Consider the following 21,923-nt stretch of genomic DNA (forward strand, 5'->3'; position numbering starts at 1 on the left):
TCTTTCTTTCTTTCTTTCTTTCTTCTTCTTCCTTTCTCTTTCTTTCTTTCTTTCTTTCTTCTTCTTCCTTTTTCTTTCTTTCTTTCTTTCTTTCTTTCTTTCTTTCTTTCTTTCTTTCTTTCTTTCTTTCTTCTTTCCTTCTTCTTTCTCTTCTTTCGTTCTTCTTCTTCCTTTCTTTTTCTTCCTTCCTTCCTTCCTTCCTTCTTTCTTTCTTCTTTCTTTCTTTCTTTCTTTCTTTCTTTCTTTCTTTCTTTCTTTCTTTTTTCTCTCTCTCTTCTCTCTCTCTCTCTCTCTCTCTCTCTTTCTTTCCAAAGGGCCCTTGTGTTCTCTGGAAAGAGACAGAAAGAGAGAGGGAGAGTAAGTGAGAAAGTCCCTCCCACCCCCAATAGGGGATGATCATGACACAATCCCTTCTCTTCCATTTTCCCCTCCTTTGAGGATTTTGAGCATGCCCACACACATGCTCAGTGTGCTCAAGTCACTGAGTTCAAGACTCAAAGCTTACAGCCAGCCATGTGGGATTCAGTTCCCTTAACTACCATATGGTGGACTGGCTCATATGTTCAAGTCCATTTTCTATTTGTAATCATTCCATTGTATTCTTTATTTTGTTTTTTTTTATTGGCATTTAAATATTTCTCATATCCAAAACCTGTACTTTTTTTTTTTCAATTCTAGTTTCTTTTTTTCTTGTTTTATATTGTAGGTATCTTATTTCTCTAAAAAATAACTATACTTTTGATAAATTATTATAAGATTCTATAATGGCTTTAGTCATTTTCTCTGCTACACTGACTAATTACAAGATAATGTTCTTTCTTTTTTTTTTTTGGAAAGATTTTTGCTATAAGGCGCATGCACTCGCCAGACAGACAGAGAGACCGAAAGCGAGAAATCACCCCCCAGGGGGGATGGTCATGCCGCAATCCCTTCTCTTCCATTCTCCTCTCGGGATCTTGGGTACACACGCACACACACCCAGAGTGAGTTTAAGCCACCGGATCTGGGACTTGAACCGCGGTTGAATACGTGGGAGTCCAGCGACATAGCCATTACGCTAACTACTGGTCCCACGAAATAATGTTCAAGGGCAAACTTCAGTCTGCACCTCTCCTGGTGAGTGTAAGGACAGAAATATGGTATAACCCTAGTTTGCAGGTTTTGAAACTGCGGTTGCCATTCCAGTTTATTACCATGCCACCAGGTCAGGAACCCATCTGTAAGCTTAGAAACTGCCAACATCAGGAGGAGGTGCTTTCTGTATGCTGTGATTCATCACCCCTTGGAGTCTGAAGGGGAAGGTGGAGTAGTAAATATTTGCACCTGTTCTCACCACCTCCCAGCTGCCCTTTGATCTGCCTTGTCATTCTCCTGCCGACACCTGTGCCCTAGTATGTTGCTGTTGATTTTCTGATGATGGGAAGTAGCAGTGATTATTCCAAGTTAATGAATTTGATACATCACTTTCCCATGTTTCTGTAGTTTCTCCAGAAATGACTTTTGGAAAGAATCAACAGTTGTCTTGATTTTTCTTTATATCCAGTCACACTTCTGTTTCTTATTGCTACACAGAATAATCTAGTTTCCCAACGAATCCTTTGCAATTGTAGTTCTCTATACCTACATTTTTTTTTTCATTCATATCTTAAAAGTTGGCATTTTCTCATTAGTCTCGTCTTTCTTCAAATGTCACCTTTGCAAAAAGACCTTCCTTGGCACTATGTTTAAAGTAGCCACCACTGTAGGTACTAACATGTTGCTTTTTCATAGGCCTTTCTATAATAAAATTGCTGCATTTATTGTCCATCTCTTCCTATCAGAATGTAAGCTCCCTATGGGAGCCACATGGTAGTGCAGCAGAAAAACGTGCTCTGCACAGAGGACCCACATAGAAGGGTTCTGTACTTGCATCTGGAGACCTCCCTGAGTACAATGGACTGATTGTACGTCCATACATCTGGGACTGGCCAAAGCTCAGGGTCAATTGTAATCTCAGGACTCTGCCGGGTGACTGTCTTTCCCCTAGTGTGTTTGTAAGCTCCATATGCATGCATTCTGTTGCTCTCTCCCCACAAACCCTGCCCTACGGCAGTCTCACAGCCCAGTAGAATTCCAGAGCCCAGTAAATAGCTAATGGATTTTGTGGAATAAATGATCAAATTAATGAAAGAAATAGCATACATGTCCATTACCTACTTTACTCCATTTTTAACTTTTTCATAAATATATAACATGAATAGTGTAGTAGATCTTTACAGTTTTTTTTTCTATTTTATGTTCTTTTCCTTTTTTCAATACATTCTAGAAGAGTTCCTCAATCCAATCTTCTAGTTCACAAATACATTATGTATTTGTATCAATATTGCTTTTATTCTTTATATCATGTTACATACTAGGTCATCACAGGTCTAAGCCTTCGATGTCTATCATTTAAATATTTTTATTAGTACAATGGTGACATCAAAAAATTGTCACTGTAACATTTTAAAGAACAAAACTCCACTTTTTTTTTTTTGAGAGGTTTTTGCCATAGGGCACGTGTGCTCGCTAGACACAGAGAGACAGAAAGCAAGAAATCACCCCCCAGGGGGGTTGGCCACACTGCAATTCCTTCTCCTCCATTCTCCTCTCAGGATCTTGGGAATGCATGCACACGCGCCCGGCGTGAGTTTTAAGCCACCGGGTCCAGGACTCGAACCACAGTCAACTACGTGGGAGTCCAGCCACATAGCCATTACACTAACTGCTGGTCCCCCCAAAACTCCATTTTTATTCTCTGGTTTTAGATGGAAGTTAAATTCAAGTTAACTCTCTTCCTTCTTTAGGTAGCTTATGTTACAATAATGAATTGCCAAATAATGTTTTGTAATTATTCATCTGATCTTTACCATAAATCTGAAATATGGGAAGGGTGGGAATTCCCATTTTTCAGATGAGGAAAGTGAAGTTCAAAGAGGTGATGTGAGTGGGTGGCAGACCTGAGATTTGAACACTGGTTTTCAGCTATTACATGGTGCAGTTGTTTTTCTCACCATGCCAGTTTGTCCCTTGCATACATTAAAGTTAAGCTTTGGAGATTTCTCTTATCATTCCTAAATTATTTTTAGTTTTCTTTGCTTGATTCTTAATAGAGAAAATATTTTAAAAAACAATAAATTGTTATGATGTCCTTGGCATTGTTTCAAGTGCTATACATTTTTAAATCTCTGTAGAGTCCTGAGAGGTTGGTGAAATTATACCATTTTGCAAATGAGGACACTTAATACAGAGGGGTTAAGTAACTTCCCAAATCACACAGCTAGAATTACAAACTCTTCAATCTGGCTTTTAATTATCTGAATCTACAACAATGGAAATTTTATTGTAGTTTATAGCTTACAGAGAACTTTCATATTCATTACTCAATGGGTCTCATTACCAAGAAAGTAGGCAGGATTTGATAAACAGTATACTAAGTTTGAGACAGGTGACTTGTCCTACCTCATCCAGGCAACAAAAGGGGCTAAAATCCTATTGAAATCTGAATATATCTCTGGTTTGGGACCATGTTTTAATATGCATGCTTTTATGAGCCCACTGTGGTGTCCTTAATTATTTTTTTCTTGTTCCTTGAGATACATTATCGTGAGCTTGAAATGTTAATCTATTCATGTTTCCGAGGAAGATTTTATCTTATACTTTGACATTCCTCGATCATGTCTTTCTCAGCTTAATTGTGACGAATTCAGGAAAGGAGGAGATGGAGATTTTGTCTGTACCCCTGATAATGCAGCTGTCTGTGGCACAGATGGGAAAACATACACTAGCAGATGTGCGCTGTGTGCTGAGATCGCGTGAGTATGCGCTGAAGTGGCCTTTCTCCCTAAAGCTTGTTGTCTGTGTAATTCCACGGCACAGTTTTTTCTGCAGTCTTTAAGATAACACTCCATTTGGAGGAAGTTAGTCATCCACGCATTATGAGAATCACTTCTTTCACTACTCTTAAGACAAATCTTGTATCAGTATAACTTTATGTTCTACAAAACTATTTTGTGTGCAGTTTGTCATATGGTACTCACTGTCTGTATGAAAGAGACAGGATACATATACAGAGACACAGGTACATATGTAGACACACATACATATGTAAATCATACTCATACACACACACACATAGATACATACATCTACCTATTGTCAATCTATTTGCCCATCTAGCTATCGTTTATTTATCTATGAGTATATCTTTGTTCACAGAAAATCCTTTCATCATCAAATGATATTTTACTGCTCAATAATTTATTATGTTAGAGAAGGTAATTGGATCCTTAATATTGAGATTCTCCTCGTCTAGTCAACTTTTTGCCAAATGCTAAGACATTTATCTCATGGTTCTACATTTTGTCCTTATTTGTCCTTTCCCCACCCTCATTGTTAGATTTTATCGGTTGTCTTCAGCCAGCAATATGGCATACCTGCTTTGCAGGCCCTGGCTTGGGACTTCAATCTTGAATTGTCTGTTCTTCAGGTTTGGCAAAGACAACAACAAATGTTTGAAATGGCTAGTATTGAATTTATTAATGTTCCTTTTTTAAGACGCTTTATCCTACTTTCTAATAAGAAAAAACTTCACCAAAACAAAACCGTATTACATTACTCTGATCCTCATATAACTGCATTTTTGGAAGTACATTCTAAAATGATGCCCCCAACTTTCTACAAGGGTCAACATAAAGGAACAAAAAACAAAAATGAATCAATTTCTATGAAATATGTATTTTGTAACACAACTAGGAGTGTACTCTACATTTAATTCTTACTATGTATTATGTGGGGAATCCTTTTATAAATCTTTAAATCTTTGATCCAGCTGAACGTTCCTTTTTCCTAATTTTTTTTTTTTTAACAATATTGTTGACCCTTGAGCAACATGGATTTGTACTGCACGGGTCCACTTCAACATGGGTTTTTTTTTCAATAAATAATGTAAATATAGTTTCTCTTCTTTGTGACTTTCTTAAGACTTTCTTGTTTATCTTATTGGAAGACTACAGTGTATTATACATATAACTTACATAATGTATATTAATCATTTGTTTATATTATGTTTATCAGTAGCCAGTCAACATCAGGCTATAAGTAGTAGTTACATTTGTGAGATATCAAGAGTTTCTGCAGAGTTTTGACTATGTGGGGGCTTTGACACTGCTAACCCACATATTTTTCAAGGATCAAGAATACAACAAAAGTCTTACTACTCATTTTGTTTCTTAGCTCCTCTGACTGCTAATAGACTTTATAATAGCATTGGAATATAACTTTTATAGTTTCTTTCAGCTAACATCTTTTGACATAACTTTTTTTCTTATTACTTTTAAAAACTTGATTTTTTATGTTGTTTTCATTTTTATTTTTCATTGTCATTCAGAGGCTAACATTGTAAGCTGCCTTATGTTTTGGAAAGTAAAAAGTATCTCTTACAAGATGAAAGGTTTGAAGTTCTGTGGCATTAAACTGATGTGTCTACTAACTTTTGATTTTAGGAAAACCAGGTCCCAACTTGGCATAGAAAGTGAAGGAGAATGTAAAAGCAGCAAACCAGAGCAGGTGAGGATACATAAATGTCAGAGTGGTGGGAAATACAGGGGAAAGGGGGTTAACTTCAAAGGGAAAGCAAATGTTCTCTGCTTCCTTCTTGTGTGAGATGCTTGGAAGGAAGGAAATCTCGCGTTACTTAAAATGAAATACAAATAATGCCTGTTCACATGAAAAAGTAACTGATAGTTCCTGCAACTGGATCATATTACTTTAGCATTTAGCTCTTTCAGCTCTATTTCTGCTTTCGGTTAAAACAAACAGACCCAGCCTGGTGGCACAGTCAGTAGCAAACTGAACTGCAGTGCGGGAGCCATAGAGCCATCTGTGACTTGAAATCACAGTTCATGAAAAATGCTAGGTGTGTGCATACTCGAGATCTTGACAAGCTTGAGGATTGGGGAAAGGGGAGTATGGTACAATAAGACCCTGTCAAGGGTGCCTCTTTTTCTTTGTGTGTGTGTGTGTGTGTGTGTGTGTGTGTGTGTATGTGTATACATGGGTTATCATGAATAAAATAGGTAAAACTTTAAAACAAGCAAAAATTCAAAAAGACTGCATTTGCAGTAGAAAGGGCACTATACTTCAATTACTTAACCTGAATTAAGACCTCAGCATTAGGTCAGGAGGCCTTGGACAAATTAAGTAACTCAAGATGAGATTGGAAAAAGTAGCCTCTCTGAATGCTAAATTTCTGTGTGACTGTGAAGGCAGGGGAAGGAAGGAAGTGTCTCGTACATCTCACACTTGACTTTTTCTAGCTGAGTGATATTTCCAATATTTGAGATTTGGTGCCCTTTCTATGTGCTAAGATTACTTTCACTAAGCATTTAGCACACACTATTTTAAATATCTCTGTGTGTCACCTAGAATATTGTGAACACATTGAGAGCAAGAACTGTACTCTGTCTGACCTCAAGCACATAGTGGGTGGGTTATGAATGCTTACTGAATAAATGAATGAATAAGTAAATGAATTCTTATGTTCTCTGTTGAGCTACTTCTCTAAGACCAGCATTGCTTTAAGTGGCCAGTGCCTATCATGATGGCAGGGACACTGAGTTTTACAGAATTTCTGAACACAGTGTTGTAAGCATTGCAATCAGCATAGTGACAAGGTCCTTTCCTTTTCTTTAGGATGTATGCAGTGATTTTCGGCCCTACGTGAAGGATGGAAGGCTTGCATGTACACGGGAGAATGACCCCATCCTTGGTCCTGACGGGAAGACCCATGGCAATAAGTGTGCAATGTGTGCTGAGCTGTTGTAAGTGCCGTCATCCCCCAGGATGACCCAGATGAGGATGCACTTGGTTGCTGTCCTGAGAATCATTCCACAGAGAAAGTCCCTTCCATGAAATAGAATCGTTTGCCTTTGTAATGTGAAAATGACCTTGCTCTGGCACCAGCAACATGGTTACGTCTCTGGACTTCCACACAGTCAAGAGCAGTTTGAGTCCCGGACCCGGCAGCTTAAATTCATGCCGGGTGCAAGTGTGTGCATGCCCAAGATCCCAAGAAGAGAATGGAGGAGAAAGGATTGCAGCATGGCCATCCCCCACAAGGGGGTGATTTCTTGCTCTCTGGTTTCTCTGTCTCTTTCTGTCCTTCCGGTGAGCTCATAAACCCTACACCGAAAGAAATCTCTGTATTAAAAAAAAAAAAAAAAAAAAAAAAAAAAAAAGAAAAAAAGGAAATGAAAATGACCTTGTCCCTAGAATGGCTTATTTATTTCTTTAGTTTTCTTCATCACATCTATTGAAGTTTCTTAAAGGGATATGGTAAGGTGATTCTTTAGTTATTAAATACATTAAAAAAAATAACTTACAATATCTCACAACTGTATTGTTTTTGGAGCCAGCGAATGATGTGGTAGTTACAGTGTTGGATCCCAGATAGCCGATTCCATGGTTTGAGTCCTGGACCTGACAGCTTAAAAAACATGTCAGGCATGTGCGTGTGTGCATGCCCAAAATTCTGAGAAGAGAATAGAGGAGAAGGGGCTGTGACATAGGCATTTCCCCTTCAGGGAAATGTCTCACTTCTCCTCTCCTTCTGTTTCTCTCTGGTGAGCACGTGTGCCCTATGGCAAAAACCTTTTTTAAAAAAAGCTACTGTAGTTTATAAGGCATAATATTTTAAATTTCAAAAAATACTTTTATATAGAATGATCTACTTTAGTCATTTGACATTATGTAACTTTATTTGGGCATGTATAGAAGCCTTTACTGAATACTAATTATCTAATTCAAATACTAATAATGCTATGTGTCTGGATTCATTATTAGTGTAAAAGGTAGAACATTCTGAAGGGGAAGCACTATTGGGTTACTCTTTCTCTGAGTGCCTGGCACTGTTCTAGGCACTGAAGACCCAGCCATGAATGAGATCCAATTAGTCTTTACTATGCTGACTGTTAATCTGTGTGTTAGCAAGCTTTAAAGTGGTGTATTTACGTCATCAGGATAGGAAAAGATTTGCCAGACTGAAAAAATTTTACATATGTCTTTGAAAATTACAATGAGCTTTTGAATTCATGGGCATGTTCTATCGGGTCCACAAAAAGGTGATTATAACTGGCTTCCGGACTGGAAACCAGTCTGACTTCCACTTTCTTATCCAGGAGGTATGCCAGGAGTTATGTGCTTTCTGTGTTCAAGCCTGCCCTAATTCTGTGATTTTGTTTCTTCTCGTGCACTCATTGAAACAGAGATTTTGAACTCTAATTTCTGAATTTTTCTTCTTTAAACTGGCACAGCAATGCTCATCTCCAGGATGAGTCTGTAATTAGATACTAGATGTGAAAAGAACTTAGAAGCTCAGTTCAAATGCAACTTTTATGAACAAGCATACTTTAACATGAAGGTAAACAAATATTTCATAAGGCATAAAGATCTATACATAGGGTGTGGGCAGCAATACTTAAACGCTCAGTTTGGTTTCACCCTTGTCACAGCGTTGTTTTAAGGATCTTGATTCTGCCTGTTAAAGGGAATTTTCCTGACAATCTGTCAATCAAGCTGTCACACCCATCTAGTATGACAGAACAAAGCTTCTAATTGATGTCCAGTGAGTCAGTTTCACACCCTTCCTTATCTTTGGCAATTTCTTTCTGTCTCAGGAATTCATGACAGGGAAATGCTTGGGGGATGGGGAGAGAGCAAGAGAGAGGGAAAAAAGTGAGAAGTGGTCCCCCAGAGGAGATGGTCACTTGGTCACTCGCTCATCCCTTCCCCTCTATTCTCCTCTCAGGATATTGGGCACACACATATACGCCAGAGGTTATAAAAGTACTTAGCACAGGACTAGACACGCAGAATATGACCAAGTCAGAAACTGACCAAACGTTCACTTTTCTTAACAGTTTAAAAGAAGCTGAACAAAATGCCAAGCAAGAAGGTGAAACCAGAATTAGACGAAACGCAGAAAAGGTATATATTTCACCAACACAATCTGGCCATCAACATTAACAAACTCATGACTGAACCTAGGAAGTCAACGACAGTGCATTTGTACTTTATTATTACAGATATCTTCTTCTTCATCTCAAATTCCTCAAATACTGCACTTAGTATATGAATTATTCAATTCAGATTTAAAAAACTGTTTCCTATTTAAGACTCAAAATGTGCAATTTCCGACACAGCTTCTCTATCTGTACTCCTTAAAAAGAGAATGTAAGAAAAAAATGTATACAAACTAAACTATTTAATTTTTGTCAGCCTTCTCTTCAAGTTTAAATCCATTGTGCGTAGAATGAAAAAATTAAATATTGCAACATAATGTAAATTACACAGGAAAAATTTTAAAATAATTTTGGAGTCTTTTAAACAGTTTAGCCACTGGCCTATTTTATGTATATTTCTGTAGACACAAGTTGAAGTTATTCTGTTTTCCATTGTGGTTATTATATTCTGTGAGACCTGCATTTATAAAGGCCTTGCTTCTGTTAAAATAATGATCTCAGAAATACATTGCGATTATGGTTTTAAAAATAACCTTAAGACTGTTTTTTCAAATTATTTGATAATTATTGTATTTCTATTATTCAATCTAGCATAGAAGGTTATTCCTTTTGTTAAAAGAATAAGCATGATTGATAATACAGCTTCAATTTCTTGAATCACAAGATCATGAAACTATATTTTAAATAACATAGTAGTTACTTTGCTAAAGGACTAACCTTTTAGTGTGAAGTTAGGACACCTGTTTCAACTATTTTTGTTGCATACTCTGGGTGTGTGATACTAAGCACATCATCTTCTCTCTAGGCCTCAATTTTCTTGTCAGCAAAAGAAGGTTGGATACATGACCTCAATTTTACCTTCCTGTTAGATTGTGACTCTATGCCTGTACTCTTCACTAACACAAGTAGGCTATTTTTGTGGATTATAGGGCTTGGTATTAATTATGGAGGGAAACAGGCCCAGTGTTTGGTAATCAAGAGCTGACTTCATAATTTTATTTAGTAAAACAAAGTCCTTGCCCTAAATAAGGTATTCAGAATTTAAATACACACACACACACACACACACTCACACACTGAGAACTGACTGTAGCTCAACACTCACTAAGGATTAAAGAGCAACTCCATGATGGTTGGTAAATTTCAGTCTAAAAATTTAGATAATCTTGTGATATTTAGCATTTGATTTCTCCAGAAATGCAGAGAGTTCTTTTCCCTTGTTTCACATCAGATGCTGGCTATATTTCTTTCTTCTTCTCTGTGGCTGGGGTCATTGTTTTGGTGGGGTCATTGGGCATGATTGCATCAAAAGGACTGGCTTTATGGTGATGGCTCAATATGTGCCCCATAATTAACCTGTCAGTGGGTTGCTCACTAAAGTGTTTCTTCAGGATCTCCTTGGATGAATCATAACTTATAAACTGAAATTATCCTTGTTTCTTTTATGGGAATCATTGAGTATTAATTTTATTCCCATACTGTGACTATCAGGTGAGTGTCTTCCGTGTCTGTATTCCTAGGAAACTTGGAGCACACCCATTGTGCCTCCTAAAACAAATATTTCATATAGGGAAACAATTAAGATTCTCTTTTAATGTGTCCTCATGAAATCTGAATTACTAAAAAAAAAGTAGAGTATCCTAGATCTAGAAACGGACCTACAGAGCATCTCTTCCAAAAACCTGACCGTGTAAGTGGCAAGACTGAGGCCCCAAAGGTGATGGGACTTTGGTGTGGTCTCCTGGTGAGTTAGAGTCACAGCTAGAGGCCTAGGTCTCCTGACGACAGCCTTACTCTTCATGCTCTTGTGTTGTAGAATGAGATGGGAAGAGGAGGGTCACACAGTTGAAAATAAGATTTTAGAGCAGGATTTTTCTAGGTTATGTTATGGTAATCATCACAAGTTATGTTTGTGGACATCGAGATCCCCAAGCTTGCAGTAGTTTGGGACACACACACACACACACACACACACACACACACGCTTGTTTTGCATGTTAAGAGTGGTCCTTACCAAATAGTAGAGTTTTCAAAATAAAAATACCTGAAAATACTAAACCAAAGGATCGAAAAATATGAGAACAAACCTCTGTTGGATTTTTGAGGAAGTCACAATCGTTTTAAGATTTTTAAATGAATATTAGTCTTAATGCTCTGCTTCCCTAAGGTGGAAGCAGAGGAAAATTAGATTCGCACTCTCTGAGGTTTCCAACTACAATGCCAGGAATAAATCTTGATAAAGGAAGCAGAGTACACAAAAGTCATTGAGAAATCCACAGAGAAAACAAAGTAAAGTAAGGACAACAGTATTGGACACCATCTTATTTCTTTTTTCTGGATTGTTGGATTGTTGTTGGCTTGATTGATTTCAGGTAACTTTTTAACATCTCATCTTACAAATTGTATTTTCTGTTTGTTTTGCTATAGGGTACATGTGTTAGGGAGAAGGGAGGGGCGAGAAAGCACTGGGTGGGGGGGGATGGCCACGTCTCAATTCCTTCTCCTCCATTCTCATCTCAGGACTCTGGGCTCACGTGAACATGCTCCAAGCATGATTTTCAAGCTGCTCAGTCAGGGACTTGAATTGTGCAGCTGGTCATGTGAGATTAAGAACCTTAACCTCCATGCTCCCTACTGTCTCAATCTTCTATTAATTTTATTGGCAACTTTTGTTTGTTTGTTTGAGCTACTACACTTTGTTCTGTGTTTTTTTTTAATTCTTTTTAAAAAAATTTATTTATTTAAATTTACATTATATCACATCTTTGCAGTATACATTTTTTCTAACACAAATAGCATGCATGTCTTTCATTACAAGGATATTACTATATATATTATCATCAGCAAATAGCTTCTCGTTTTTTGTCAACTAAGAATATGTTACCTGTTTTTCCCTTCCCTGTTCCCCTCCCTTACTTCCATATTACACTTTTTTTTTTCATTTTATTGATTCACCAAAAAAAACCTTTAAGTATGGGCAAAACTAGAATCTAGTGACAAGTACACTGTAATTTTCTTCCGAAACATTTTTTTTCTCTCTCTGTTCCCCTTTTTACTATAGCAAGGTCTAAACTAACTTATTTGTAATTAAAAATTAGGTTAATCTCAATTTGATCTGTTATTTTACACAAAGTCCCATAAAAAATGCAAGTTCCTATGCAAGGCAACAGATAATATTGTATTATTGAACTTATGCAAATAACCATTCTACCACAAAATGCAAATGCTCACAAATATTTTCCAATTACAAAGGAGTCAGGAAGGGAGAAAAGTTTACATTTCAATTAAAAAATTCTTTTTTTTTTTTTAACAAATTGTTGAACCCAATAACTCAAAAGAAAACAAAATTCTTAAATCAAGAAGACAAAGCATGGAAGAAAATCAGTAATGTTTTAGAAATAAAGTCATAGAATTCTATTTCACCAATTCGGTCTCGTGTAATCTCTCTTTGTTGAATTTGCAGTGTTACTGTGGTCTGACCTTTCCGTTAACATTCAACATTACTAGTGATATTTCAGACCTTGTCCCTACCATTAAGTTGGCCTTGTACTTGGTCATTTTTTGTTCTCTTATTTGTCCGTCTGTCTTTAGTTTTCCTGGTATAGTACTCTTTTCAGAACTTCTTGAAGAGCTGGTCTGGTGTTGGTAAATTCTTTCAGCTTCTGTTTATGTGAGAATGTTTTTTATCTTTTCTACCGACATGAAGGATAATCTTGCCGGAGACAGTATTTTTGGTTGAAATTGTTTTTCATTTAACATTTTGAATATGTTTTCCCATTCCTTCCTTGCTTGCATTGTTTCCAATAAGAGGTCTGACGTTAGCCAGATGGGATATCCTTTGAAAGTAACTTGATGTTTTTCTCTTGCCAATTTTAGTATCTTGTCTCTGTCTGTGGTTTTGGTCAACCTGGCTATGATGTGCCTTGGAGAAGATCTCTTGGATTGATTCTATGTGGAGTCCTTTGTATTTCTTGGGTTTGGATATTTAAATGCCTCCCGAGGTTTGGAAAGGTTTCTTCTAGGATTTCATGAAATAGATTATCAATACCCTGATTAGTTTCCTCACCTTCTAGAATGCCCACTATCCAGATGTTTGGACACTTAATCATATCTAGTATTACTCGTATATTGTTCTCATTTTGAGGGGTTATTTTCTCAGTCTTTTTGGTGAATTTTTCTAGGTCAGAAGCTCTATCTTCTACATCTGAGATTTGATTTTCTGCATGATCTAATCTGCTTTTAATACTCTCAAGGGAGGTTTTGATTTGCTGTATTACAGCCTTCATTTCTAACAGTTCCATTTGATTCTTTTTTATGGTGTTTATTTTATCTTTCAGATTGTGGAAGAACTTCCTCACCTTCTGGAACTCATTGTCTCTTTTCTCCTATATTTCTGGCATTCACTGTCTCTCTTTTCTTGTCTCTCTGTTAGCTTTGTCACCATGAATATCCTAAATTCTTTATCTGACATTTCCAAGAGTTCCATTGTACTGTCTGTGGATGATGAAGGGCTGTTCTTTCCCCTTGTGAGAGAGGTATTTTTTGATTTTCCATGTTTCTTGTGCTTCTACAGTGGTGGTTTCTAGTCATCTGATGGATTATACATTACTTCCTACCTTCTTGGAATTAGTTCTGAGTGTTAGAGGCATGTGGAAGTAGATGACTTGCAATTTTTCTGCAGTTCTGTTCCCCTGATCTTCACCAAGCAACCTGCACTTTTGTCAGTGGAACTGGATATTACAAAGGCCTTACATTTTCGAGGGAAAGGGGGCACCTGAGTTGAGCTTCAGGGTTTAAAGTATTCAGATGTTTTGCTACTATGTACCTAGACCTGCCTAGACACTCAATGTGTGGAAAGTGAGAAGCAAGATGAGAAAGTCAGATAAAATAAAGGAAACAAAGGGAAAAAGATCCCCCCCCCCCTAAAAAAAGGAAAAGAATAAACAAAAGAATGAAGGGGATAAAACTTTACTTGAAAAAAGACAATGGACCAGCAGTTAGTGTAATGGCTATGTCGTTGGACTCCCATGTAGTTGACTGTGGTTCGAGTCCCAGACTCAGTGGCTTTTACGCCCACTGAGTTTGTGTGTGTGCGTGCCCAAGATCCTGAGAGGAGAATGGAGGAGAAGGGATTGTGGCATGGCCATTCCCCCTGGGGGTGATGATTTCTTGCTTTCTGTTTCTCTGTCTCTCTTTGTTTTTCTGGTGAGCACACATGCCCTATGGCAAAAATCTCCCCTCCCCCCCAAGAAAAAGACAAGAAAAAGAGAACCGCGAACCACCCTAGCAGGGCTAGGCTCACCTCAGCTGCACATGGATTCTGAAATTAGCAAGTAAAGGGAGAGATCAGAGAGAAGAGAAAGTACCTACAGGGTTTTTTTTGTTTGTTTGTTTGTTTGTTTTTAAACATGTATATATGAGAGAGAAAATTTCAAGAGAAAGGGAGAGGGAGAATTAAAGACAGAGACAGAAAGAAGACAAAGACCCCCCCCTACCTGGCTTTTTGCTGGGTGTTGGGCCAGAAGGAGGGATTCTGGGCAGAGACTTTTTCTGGTTAAAGAGGCAGGGCTAGGCCCACTGTGGCTGCATATGGATTCTGGCTTTTCACTGGACATTGGGCCCAACAACTGCTTTTGTTTGTGTTCTAACCTCCTGAATTTACAAGTTAAGAAGTGTTATCTAGTTTTAGTTTGAGGAAGTATTTGCTCGGCCTTTACCTTTCTTAGGATTTTTAACCTCTTAATAGATACACCACACTGCAGATACAAGTGCCAAGTATTTGAGAAGATCATTATTATTTCTTATTAATTTTCATTAATACATTGTATGTGTTTACTATCACTTTCTAGATCTGATATTATATGGTAATAAATATATCATACAAAGCTTCTAGGTTAAAGAGTAAAAAATGGTAAATGTAATTACTTACTTTTTTAAAGGATTTTTGCAAGGAATATGAAAGTCAAGTGAGAGATGGAAGACTTTATTGTACCCGGGAGAGTGACCCAGTCCGTGGCCCTGATGGCAGAATGCACGGCAACAAATGTGCTCTGTGTGCTGCAATTTTGTGAGTATAGATGCGGCTTCCTCAGAGTGACTCAAAAGGTGAAAATGGAGGCTTGTAAGAATGACGAGTAAGAATAATGTTGAGGTGGGGAGTTTTGTTGTCAAGAACTATTTAAGGAGGTTTATGTCCTCTAAAAATCATAATGTAACCTAGTAAGCAGGCACTACTGATGTTTATCTGTGTCTGAATATAAATGGGTTCCATTTTCTACCCTAAGGATTAGCTTACAAAATACTTTCTAACATTTCTCCCATGACCTCTGTGAGCCTCTGTATATACTACTCATAGTAAATAATGGGGGTAAAAACGGGTAAAATCAAGTCTTCGATTGTTTTTCTTCAATAATTATCTCTTAGTGACACAGCTATAAGATGCCCTCAAAAAATGCATGCTCATATATTAATCAAATTAATCTTTTTGTCTGGGATATACTACCTTGTAAGAAGGACAAATCCCACAATTTACAAATTATAAAGATCTTTCAGACAAGGTCTCATTACTTTATTTCAGATTCTTGAACTCTGTAAGCTCTTTCTTGTATGCTGTTCAACTGCCAGTTCTGTCTCAGGGTTAATGACCCCTCCTCTGGTAGATTCCTTTTTAAAATTATCCTTCCTTGGATATAACCTCCGAAAGTCTTTATTTGACATTAAATCTTCTTAATTCTTAGTAATCGTCTTTCACAACAATCATCACAGCTGATAATTATACAATGATTTCTGTTACTATCTGTTGACTATCAGTCTACTCTACTAGGCTATAAGTTCTACAATAACAGGATATGTGCTTGTATTTATATTCTGTATACAGGGCTTAAGCCAGTGTGTGACAAAAAATAGTTACTAGCTAAATAAGTGAATGAATGGATGTATGAATAAACCACCCTGAGTCAATAGCAAAAATAACCTTAAGCAAGCACACACAACACACATACACACTTGTATATTGCAAAACAGAATGAAAACTGTCCCATAAGAGAAGGATTTTCAGATAGAAAAGCACAATTGTTGTAGCACTTATTTCTATTTGGGCCCTGGGATGTTTTCTTTATAAAGGTGAAATTTAAACTGGGGAGATTTAAAAGGAGTGATGAGAAGAAAGATGATGCATCCATCACCCAATGGCAGTACAGTAGAACTCATGGAAATATCTGATAGAGAATTCAGAATATTCACAGTGACAAAACTAAATGAGATGCAAGAGTTGAGAGATAATGAACCCCAGAAGATGTAGAAGAAAAGAGATGACGAGTTCCAGGAGATGTTGAAGTTCTTCCAATGATGTGAAAGAGGAAATGCACACCATGAAAAAGAATCAAATGGAGTTATTGGAGATGAAGGCTGCCATTCAGGAAATCAAAACTTCCCTTGAAACTGTTAAAAGCAGATTAGTCCATGCAGGAAAACGAATCTCGGATGTGGAAGGCAAAACTTCGGATCTAGGAAAAACAACCAAAAAAAATTGTGAAAATAACCCCTTAAAATGAGAATACTATACGAGAAATACTGGACAGCATTAAGCACCCAAACATCCGAATAATCAGAATCCCAGATGGTAAGGAAACTAATAAGGACTCTGCTAATCTATTCCATGAAATCTTGGAAGAAAACTGTCCAAATCTAGAGAGGCATTCTAATAACCAGACCCAAGAAATACAAAAGACCACTAATAGAATCAACCCAAGAAGATCTTCTCCAAGGCACATCATAGCAAGACTAGCCAAATCTACAAAGACAAGACAAAACACTAAAATTGGCAAGAGAGAAATGTCAGGTTACTTATAAAGGTTATCCAATCAGGCTAACCTCTAACCTCTCATCAAAAAAAAAACAAGCAAGGAAAGAATGGGAAAATATATTCGAAATGTTGAGTGAAAAACAGTTTCAACTAAGAATACAAGATTGGTTGTATTATCTTTCATATTAGAAAGGATAAAAACATTCTCAGATAAATAAGACCTGAAAGAATTTGCCAATAACAGACCCGTTGTTCAAGAAGTTCTGAAGGAGTGCTCTACTAGGAAAACTAAAGATACGTAAAGAAATAAGAGAATAAAAGGTAACCAAGAAAATGACCAATTTAATTCTAGGGTCAAGAAATATCAATAATAACATTGAATGTTACCTTCCAGGATTTAAACAGAAAGATTGGACCACAGTAATAGTACATATTCAACAGAAGAGAGTTTGAATATAAGACTAAACTGGCAAAATAGAATTTTATGACTTTTGAGTAAAACATTACTGATTTTTTTTACTATGCCTTGTTTTTCCAATTTAAGCATTTTACTTTCTTCTCAGTAGTTGATAGGTTCAGCAATTTGTTAAAATATTTTTCTTGTTTGTTTCTTTAAATGGAAGCATTAACTTTTCTTCCTGCTTGACTCCTCTGGAATTGGAAATTATTTAGGAGTATTCTTATTTTGTCATAGAAGCATTATTTGTATAAGTTCAATAATGCTTGTTGCATAGAATCAGAAATTAGAAACACTCGTTATTGGACAGGGCTTTAACTGGAATGTCATATCTGAAGATTAATCAGGAAACTATGGAACTAAGGTGGATCTCAGGTAAGCCAACAGAAGTCTTAGAAAGATGTCCTGGCCCCATAAATAGTTCTGCCTGGCCGAGAGGATTAGAGAAGCTATATGAAAGAATTTGTAACATAAAATAACCTGGACTTTTCCAGCCCAGCATTGTATTCAGAAGAGATTGCAAAAGAGCAACCACACCAGAGGATTATCCTGAGAAAGACATTAAAGAAAGAAAAAGAGACTGATCTTTGCTAGCAGATAGTATATCACAAAAAATTTGGTAGGCAGGGCTGAATTGAGAAGGTTTATGTATGACTTATGTGCTTAGCATTTGCTTTTCAACAATTTAAGTAGTTAACACAAATATTTTCTCAAAAATATTTTAAAAATATATTTAAAACCACACTGTCTCAGGACCAGCAGTTGGCGTAATGGCTATGTTACTGGACTCCCATGTAGTCAACCACAGTTCGAGTCCTAGACCTGGTGGCCTAAACACCCTGGGTGCGTGTGTGTGTATGTGCAAGATCCCGAGAGGAGAATGGAGGAGAAGGGATTGTGGTGTGGCCATCTTTAAAATTCAGTGTTTTGAAATTTTGAAAGTTGCTTATTAACTGTCAAGAACTATGGAGCATGAGCAAAAATTTTTTGATATGTAAAGTAAATGTTGTGGAAAAATGTACAAATAAATTAAATAAATAAAAGGAAAACAAACAAAAAAATTGGAATCCAGTTGCACCTCTCACATAAAAGATTTTCAATGGATATTTGTTAACTGAATGAATGTTTTGTATGTTTTTTTTAGATGATCATTTGTCTTTTTGTTTTATTTATGCTTATATTTTTTGCTATGAAAAAATGTTAGATTGTATGTTGTCAGATATGTACACTTTTCCATTTATTGTGTCTAAATGTTCCATCCTACTTATAAATACCTCTCTAATCCCAAGGTTGATTATTCTCCTAAATTTTCTAGGAGTTTAATTTTTTTGTTATGTTTAAATCTAAAATCCATCTTGAATTTATTTTTTGTGTATGACATGTGTTTCTTCCAGATGGTTAGCTTATTGTGTCACTTTAGCAAATAAATTATTTTTCTCCGCTAATCTAAAAAAAAAATATTGCAGTGGAAGGGAAAAATATATATCTCCCTTCAAAACAAGATGGACTTCCTGGATATTGAGGCTAACTTAAGAGTGTTTGTACTAGAACTCAGAAAAATTTAACTACTTTTCCATCTGTACCTAATGACAATTTTGGAATATGAAGATTTGAAGCATCTCTACCCATTTACTATTTTTTTTTCCAGCAAGAAGCGTTTTACAGAAGAAAAAAGCAAAGCAGGTCAAAATCTGAGACGGGCTGAGGAGAAAGTTAAAGTTAAAAGAGAAATTGAGGTGAGGATTAGCTTAATAAATCATGTCAAGATTTTTGTGTGTTTGTATTTATGTGTGTATTTTGCTTCAGTACATATTTTCAATATTGGTTAATATCAACCCAACTCCTCATGGATTTTCTAGAAACTAATATACAGTTACTGTTTTATGGAACTTCGAAAAATAATTATGGCATTACCATTTCTAGCTCTAACTGGAGAAATTTACTCAAGTCACATAAGTACAATAGTTCCACACTCCTAAATAGAGGTGACATATCAAAACATTATTTGAATTCAAAGTTGTTATTTAAACGTGTAGTAGCTGTTGTGGCGGAATTCATTGCAAAAGTTATATTTATGTGGAATTTGAATATACTTCCTTTAAAACCATATTGCATTCTACTTTCTAAACATTTCTTAGTTATTTGCCTATTGTTCTATTACTATCATGTTAGTTCAGATATTTAATAGATCTCCTGTCAATTGATCAATTAATATCGTGCCTAATCGATTGAATATACTATTAGTTTCCATCTTCCTCAATCCTCAAAATTCAATTAATTTTCCATGTTGTTTTCATAAAAAGGGAAAGTTTCCATGATTCCATGGCATTATACAATTCCAACATTTGAATTTATCCTAGAGTGTATTTGGACCATTTTACTCTGTGTGGAAACCATATCTGACTTGTGTCTTGCAGACAGCTATACAGTTTTCTATGATGTGTAGTTTACAATTTTATAAAGTAGCCCACTCAATTAGGCTATCTTCTGCTTTCTAGAATGATCTGATTGCCTACATCTCATTTTCATCTTTCTTCCTCCCCTCAATCCTAGATTGCCAAGTCTTGTTAATTTTTGTACTCAAATGTCCATCATCTAATTTTTTACCTTACATTTCCTCCTTTCCCTCTTTCCTCTTTTCTTCTTTTCCTTTAAAAAACTCCCTTTTCTCTGTATAATTTCTTTAGTTTCCAGAGTACTAGTCTCTGTTCACTCAAACCTTCCACACATTTGGCTGGCAGTTTTTCTAAAACAGAGATTTGGTTCTATAACTCTGTCTTTAAACATCTATTATTTTCCATCACCTAAGCATGCAATCTAAATTTTCTCCCAATTTTAATGATCAGGTTTTGATCAATTTTCAAGATCTCCTTTTTGACCATATACTAAACTTTTTCTATTTTCCTAACTAGTTCTTAAACCACTACACTCACAGATAAGTTAGATTATCTGAAATGATGTATTCTTTAATGCCTCTGTCTTTGCATACCATAATTACTGTCAGAAGATCTTTTTGCCACAACATATTCCTGGATACATTCTCAAGATAAAACTCAAACTTAGTTCTTCTGTGAAATTCCATAAACCATTCTTTTCATTGTACCTGTCTACTTAATCTGTAGACTTGTGTTCATCCCTTAAACTGATTTTATAATGCAATTACTTATCCTTTCCACTTGACTGATAAAGAAACCCCTAAGTCATATTGATAATTATATTTAAAAATTTATTTCTTGAACACTTAAACAAATGACTATTGCAAGGATAGAAATACCACATATTTTTGAATGATCATAAATCTTAAAAGTTTTATTTTTTCTTCCTTAATTCTTTTTCAATTTCTTTGAGGAAAGACATTTAAAACGTATAAATGGAAAACAGAGAACTATATCTAAACTGCCCTGTTTTTATTATTCAGAAACTCTGCAGTGAATATCAAGATTATGCGAAGAATGGGGTACTTTTCTGTACCAGGGAAAATGACCCTATTCAAGGTCCAGATGGGAAAATGCATGGCAACTTGTGTTCTATGTGTCAAGTCTTCTTGTGAGTATAGAATTTTAGAAAAACAGAAGGGATCTTGCAGCTGATCTAATTTAGTCAGCTTGTTTCACAGATGGGGAAAATGTGCCTCAAAATAGGGAAAGGAGCTGAGTAAATTTTACACAGAATGTTGAGCAAAGAGCAGAAAGTAAGTTCCTAGAGTGTCTCATTTCAGGATGCTTTGCTTTCTCTGACACTCCCTCTCAACCCTGGAACATCTTGACAAGCATGAATTAGAACAAACGTTATTTGCCTCCTTATTGTGGAAGCTTCATATGTGAACCTATTTTAATAGTTTACAGGCCTCTCATCTCCCATTGAGGGTAGGGTCCAAAGTTAGCACTTAACGCAGAAACTGAATGGAGTCAAATTGCCCATGAAACAGTCATAAACTTCTATAAAATTTTAATGTTGCTTTATCTAATGTGGCATTTCTCAGTAAGTAAGATTGACAGTTTTATTTAAAAACTTAGACTAGCATTCACTTTCTCTGGTTGAATTAAGATTAAGTATTGGACATATTTAGATTCTATGGCTTTTTGTTTCCATTGAGAATCATGTATGCTTTAAATTTCAGTTAGCTATTCCTAACTAGGCAATTACATTGTACTACAAAACAAATTTATAAATTCAGCAAATTTATAAGATCAGTATATGTTTATAGCCTCGTGTTTTGTATTTCAGAGAAAACAGTCATGAGTAAGCAATACATTCCATTATAAACGAAAGCTATGAACTTGAGGGAGGAGCCTTTGGTTGCAGTAATCTCCTGAGAGGATAGCCCTAGCCCTGTTTTCCCTCTCATCGTCCCTGAGAAACAGGAGGACCAGTCCACATGCTTTGTTCATGCCACTTTTAGCCTGCAGGTGTTATGTCACCATGATTCTAGTTTTGATACTTTCTTGGTGGACATTGATGATCCTTTCCTCACTGCATGCAAGAAAGATAATATATAGAAAGCAAGTTTTCCAGATCTGCTGTTGTCATCTTTTATCAATTGTTATGTATGTTTGATTCTAATGGATCTAATGGAGCAATTGTGATGTATGTTTGATTCTAATGGATCCCTTTCATTTTCTCT

The 21,923-nt window shown here is 36.2% G+C and overlaps 1 protein-coding gene across 1 annotated transcript in view; it reads left to right on the forward strand.

Moving 5' to 3' along the window:
• Window positions 1-21,923, forward strand: part of SPINK5 (serine peptidase inhibitor Kazal type 5) — a 70,517-nt gene that overhangs the window by 17,060 nt on the left and 31,534 nt on the right. Inside the window, exons 5-11 of the mRNA XM_006148057.1 lie at window positions 3,709-3,833; window positions 5,523-5,586; window positions 6,712-6,839; window positions 8,937-9,003; window positions 14,978-15,105; window positions 18,948-19,035; window positions 20,718-20,845. Of these exons, the coding sequence (XP_006148119.1) occupies window positions 3,709-3,833; window positions 5,523-5,586; window positions 6,712-6,839; window positions 8,937-9,003; window positions 14,978-15,105; window positions 18,948-19,035; window positions 20,718-20,845 (728 nt within the window). The remainder of the gene's footprint in view (window positions 1-3,708; window positions 3,834-5,522; window positions 5,587-6,711; window positions 6,840-8,936; window positions 9,004-14,977; window positions 15,106-18,947; window positions 19,036-20,717; window positions 20,846-21,923) is intronic.

This window comes from Tupaia chinensis, unplaced genomic scaffold, assembly GCF_000334495.1.
Source record: "Tupaia chinensis unplaced genomic scaffold, TupChi_1.0 Scaffold000228_1, whole genome shotgun sequence".
Taxonomy (NCBI): Eukaryota; Metazoa; Chordata; class Mammalia; order Scandentia; family Tupaiidae; genus Tupaia; species Tupaia belangeri.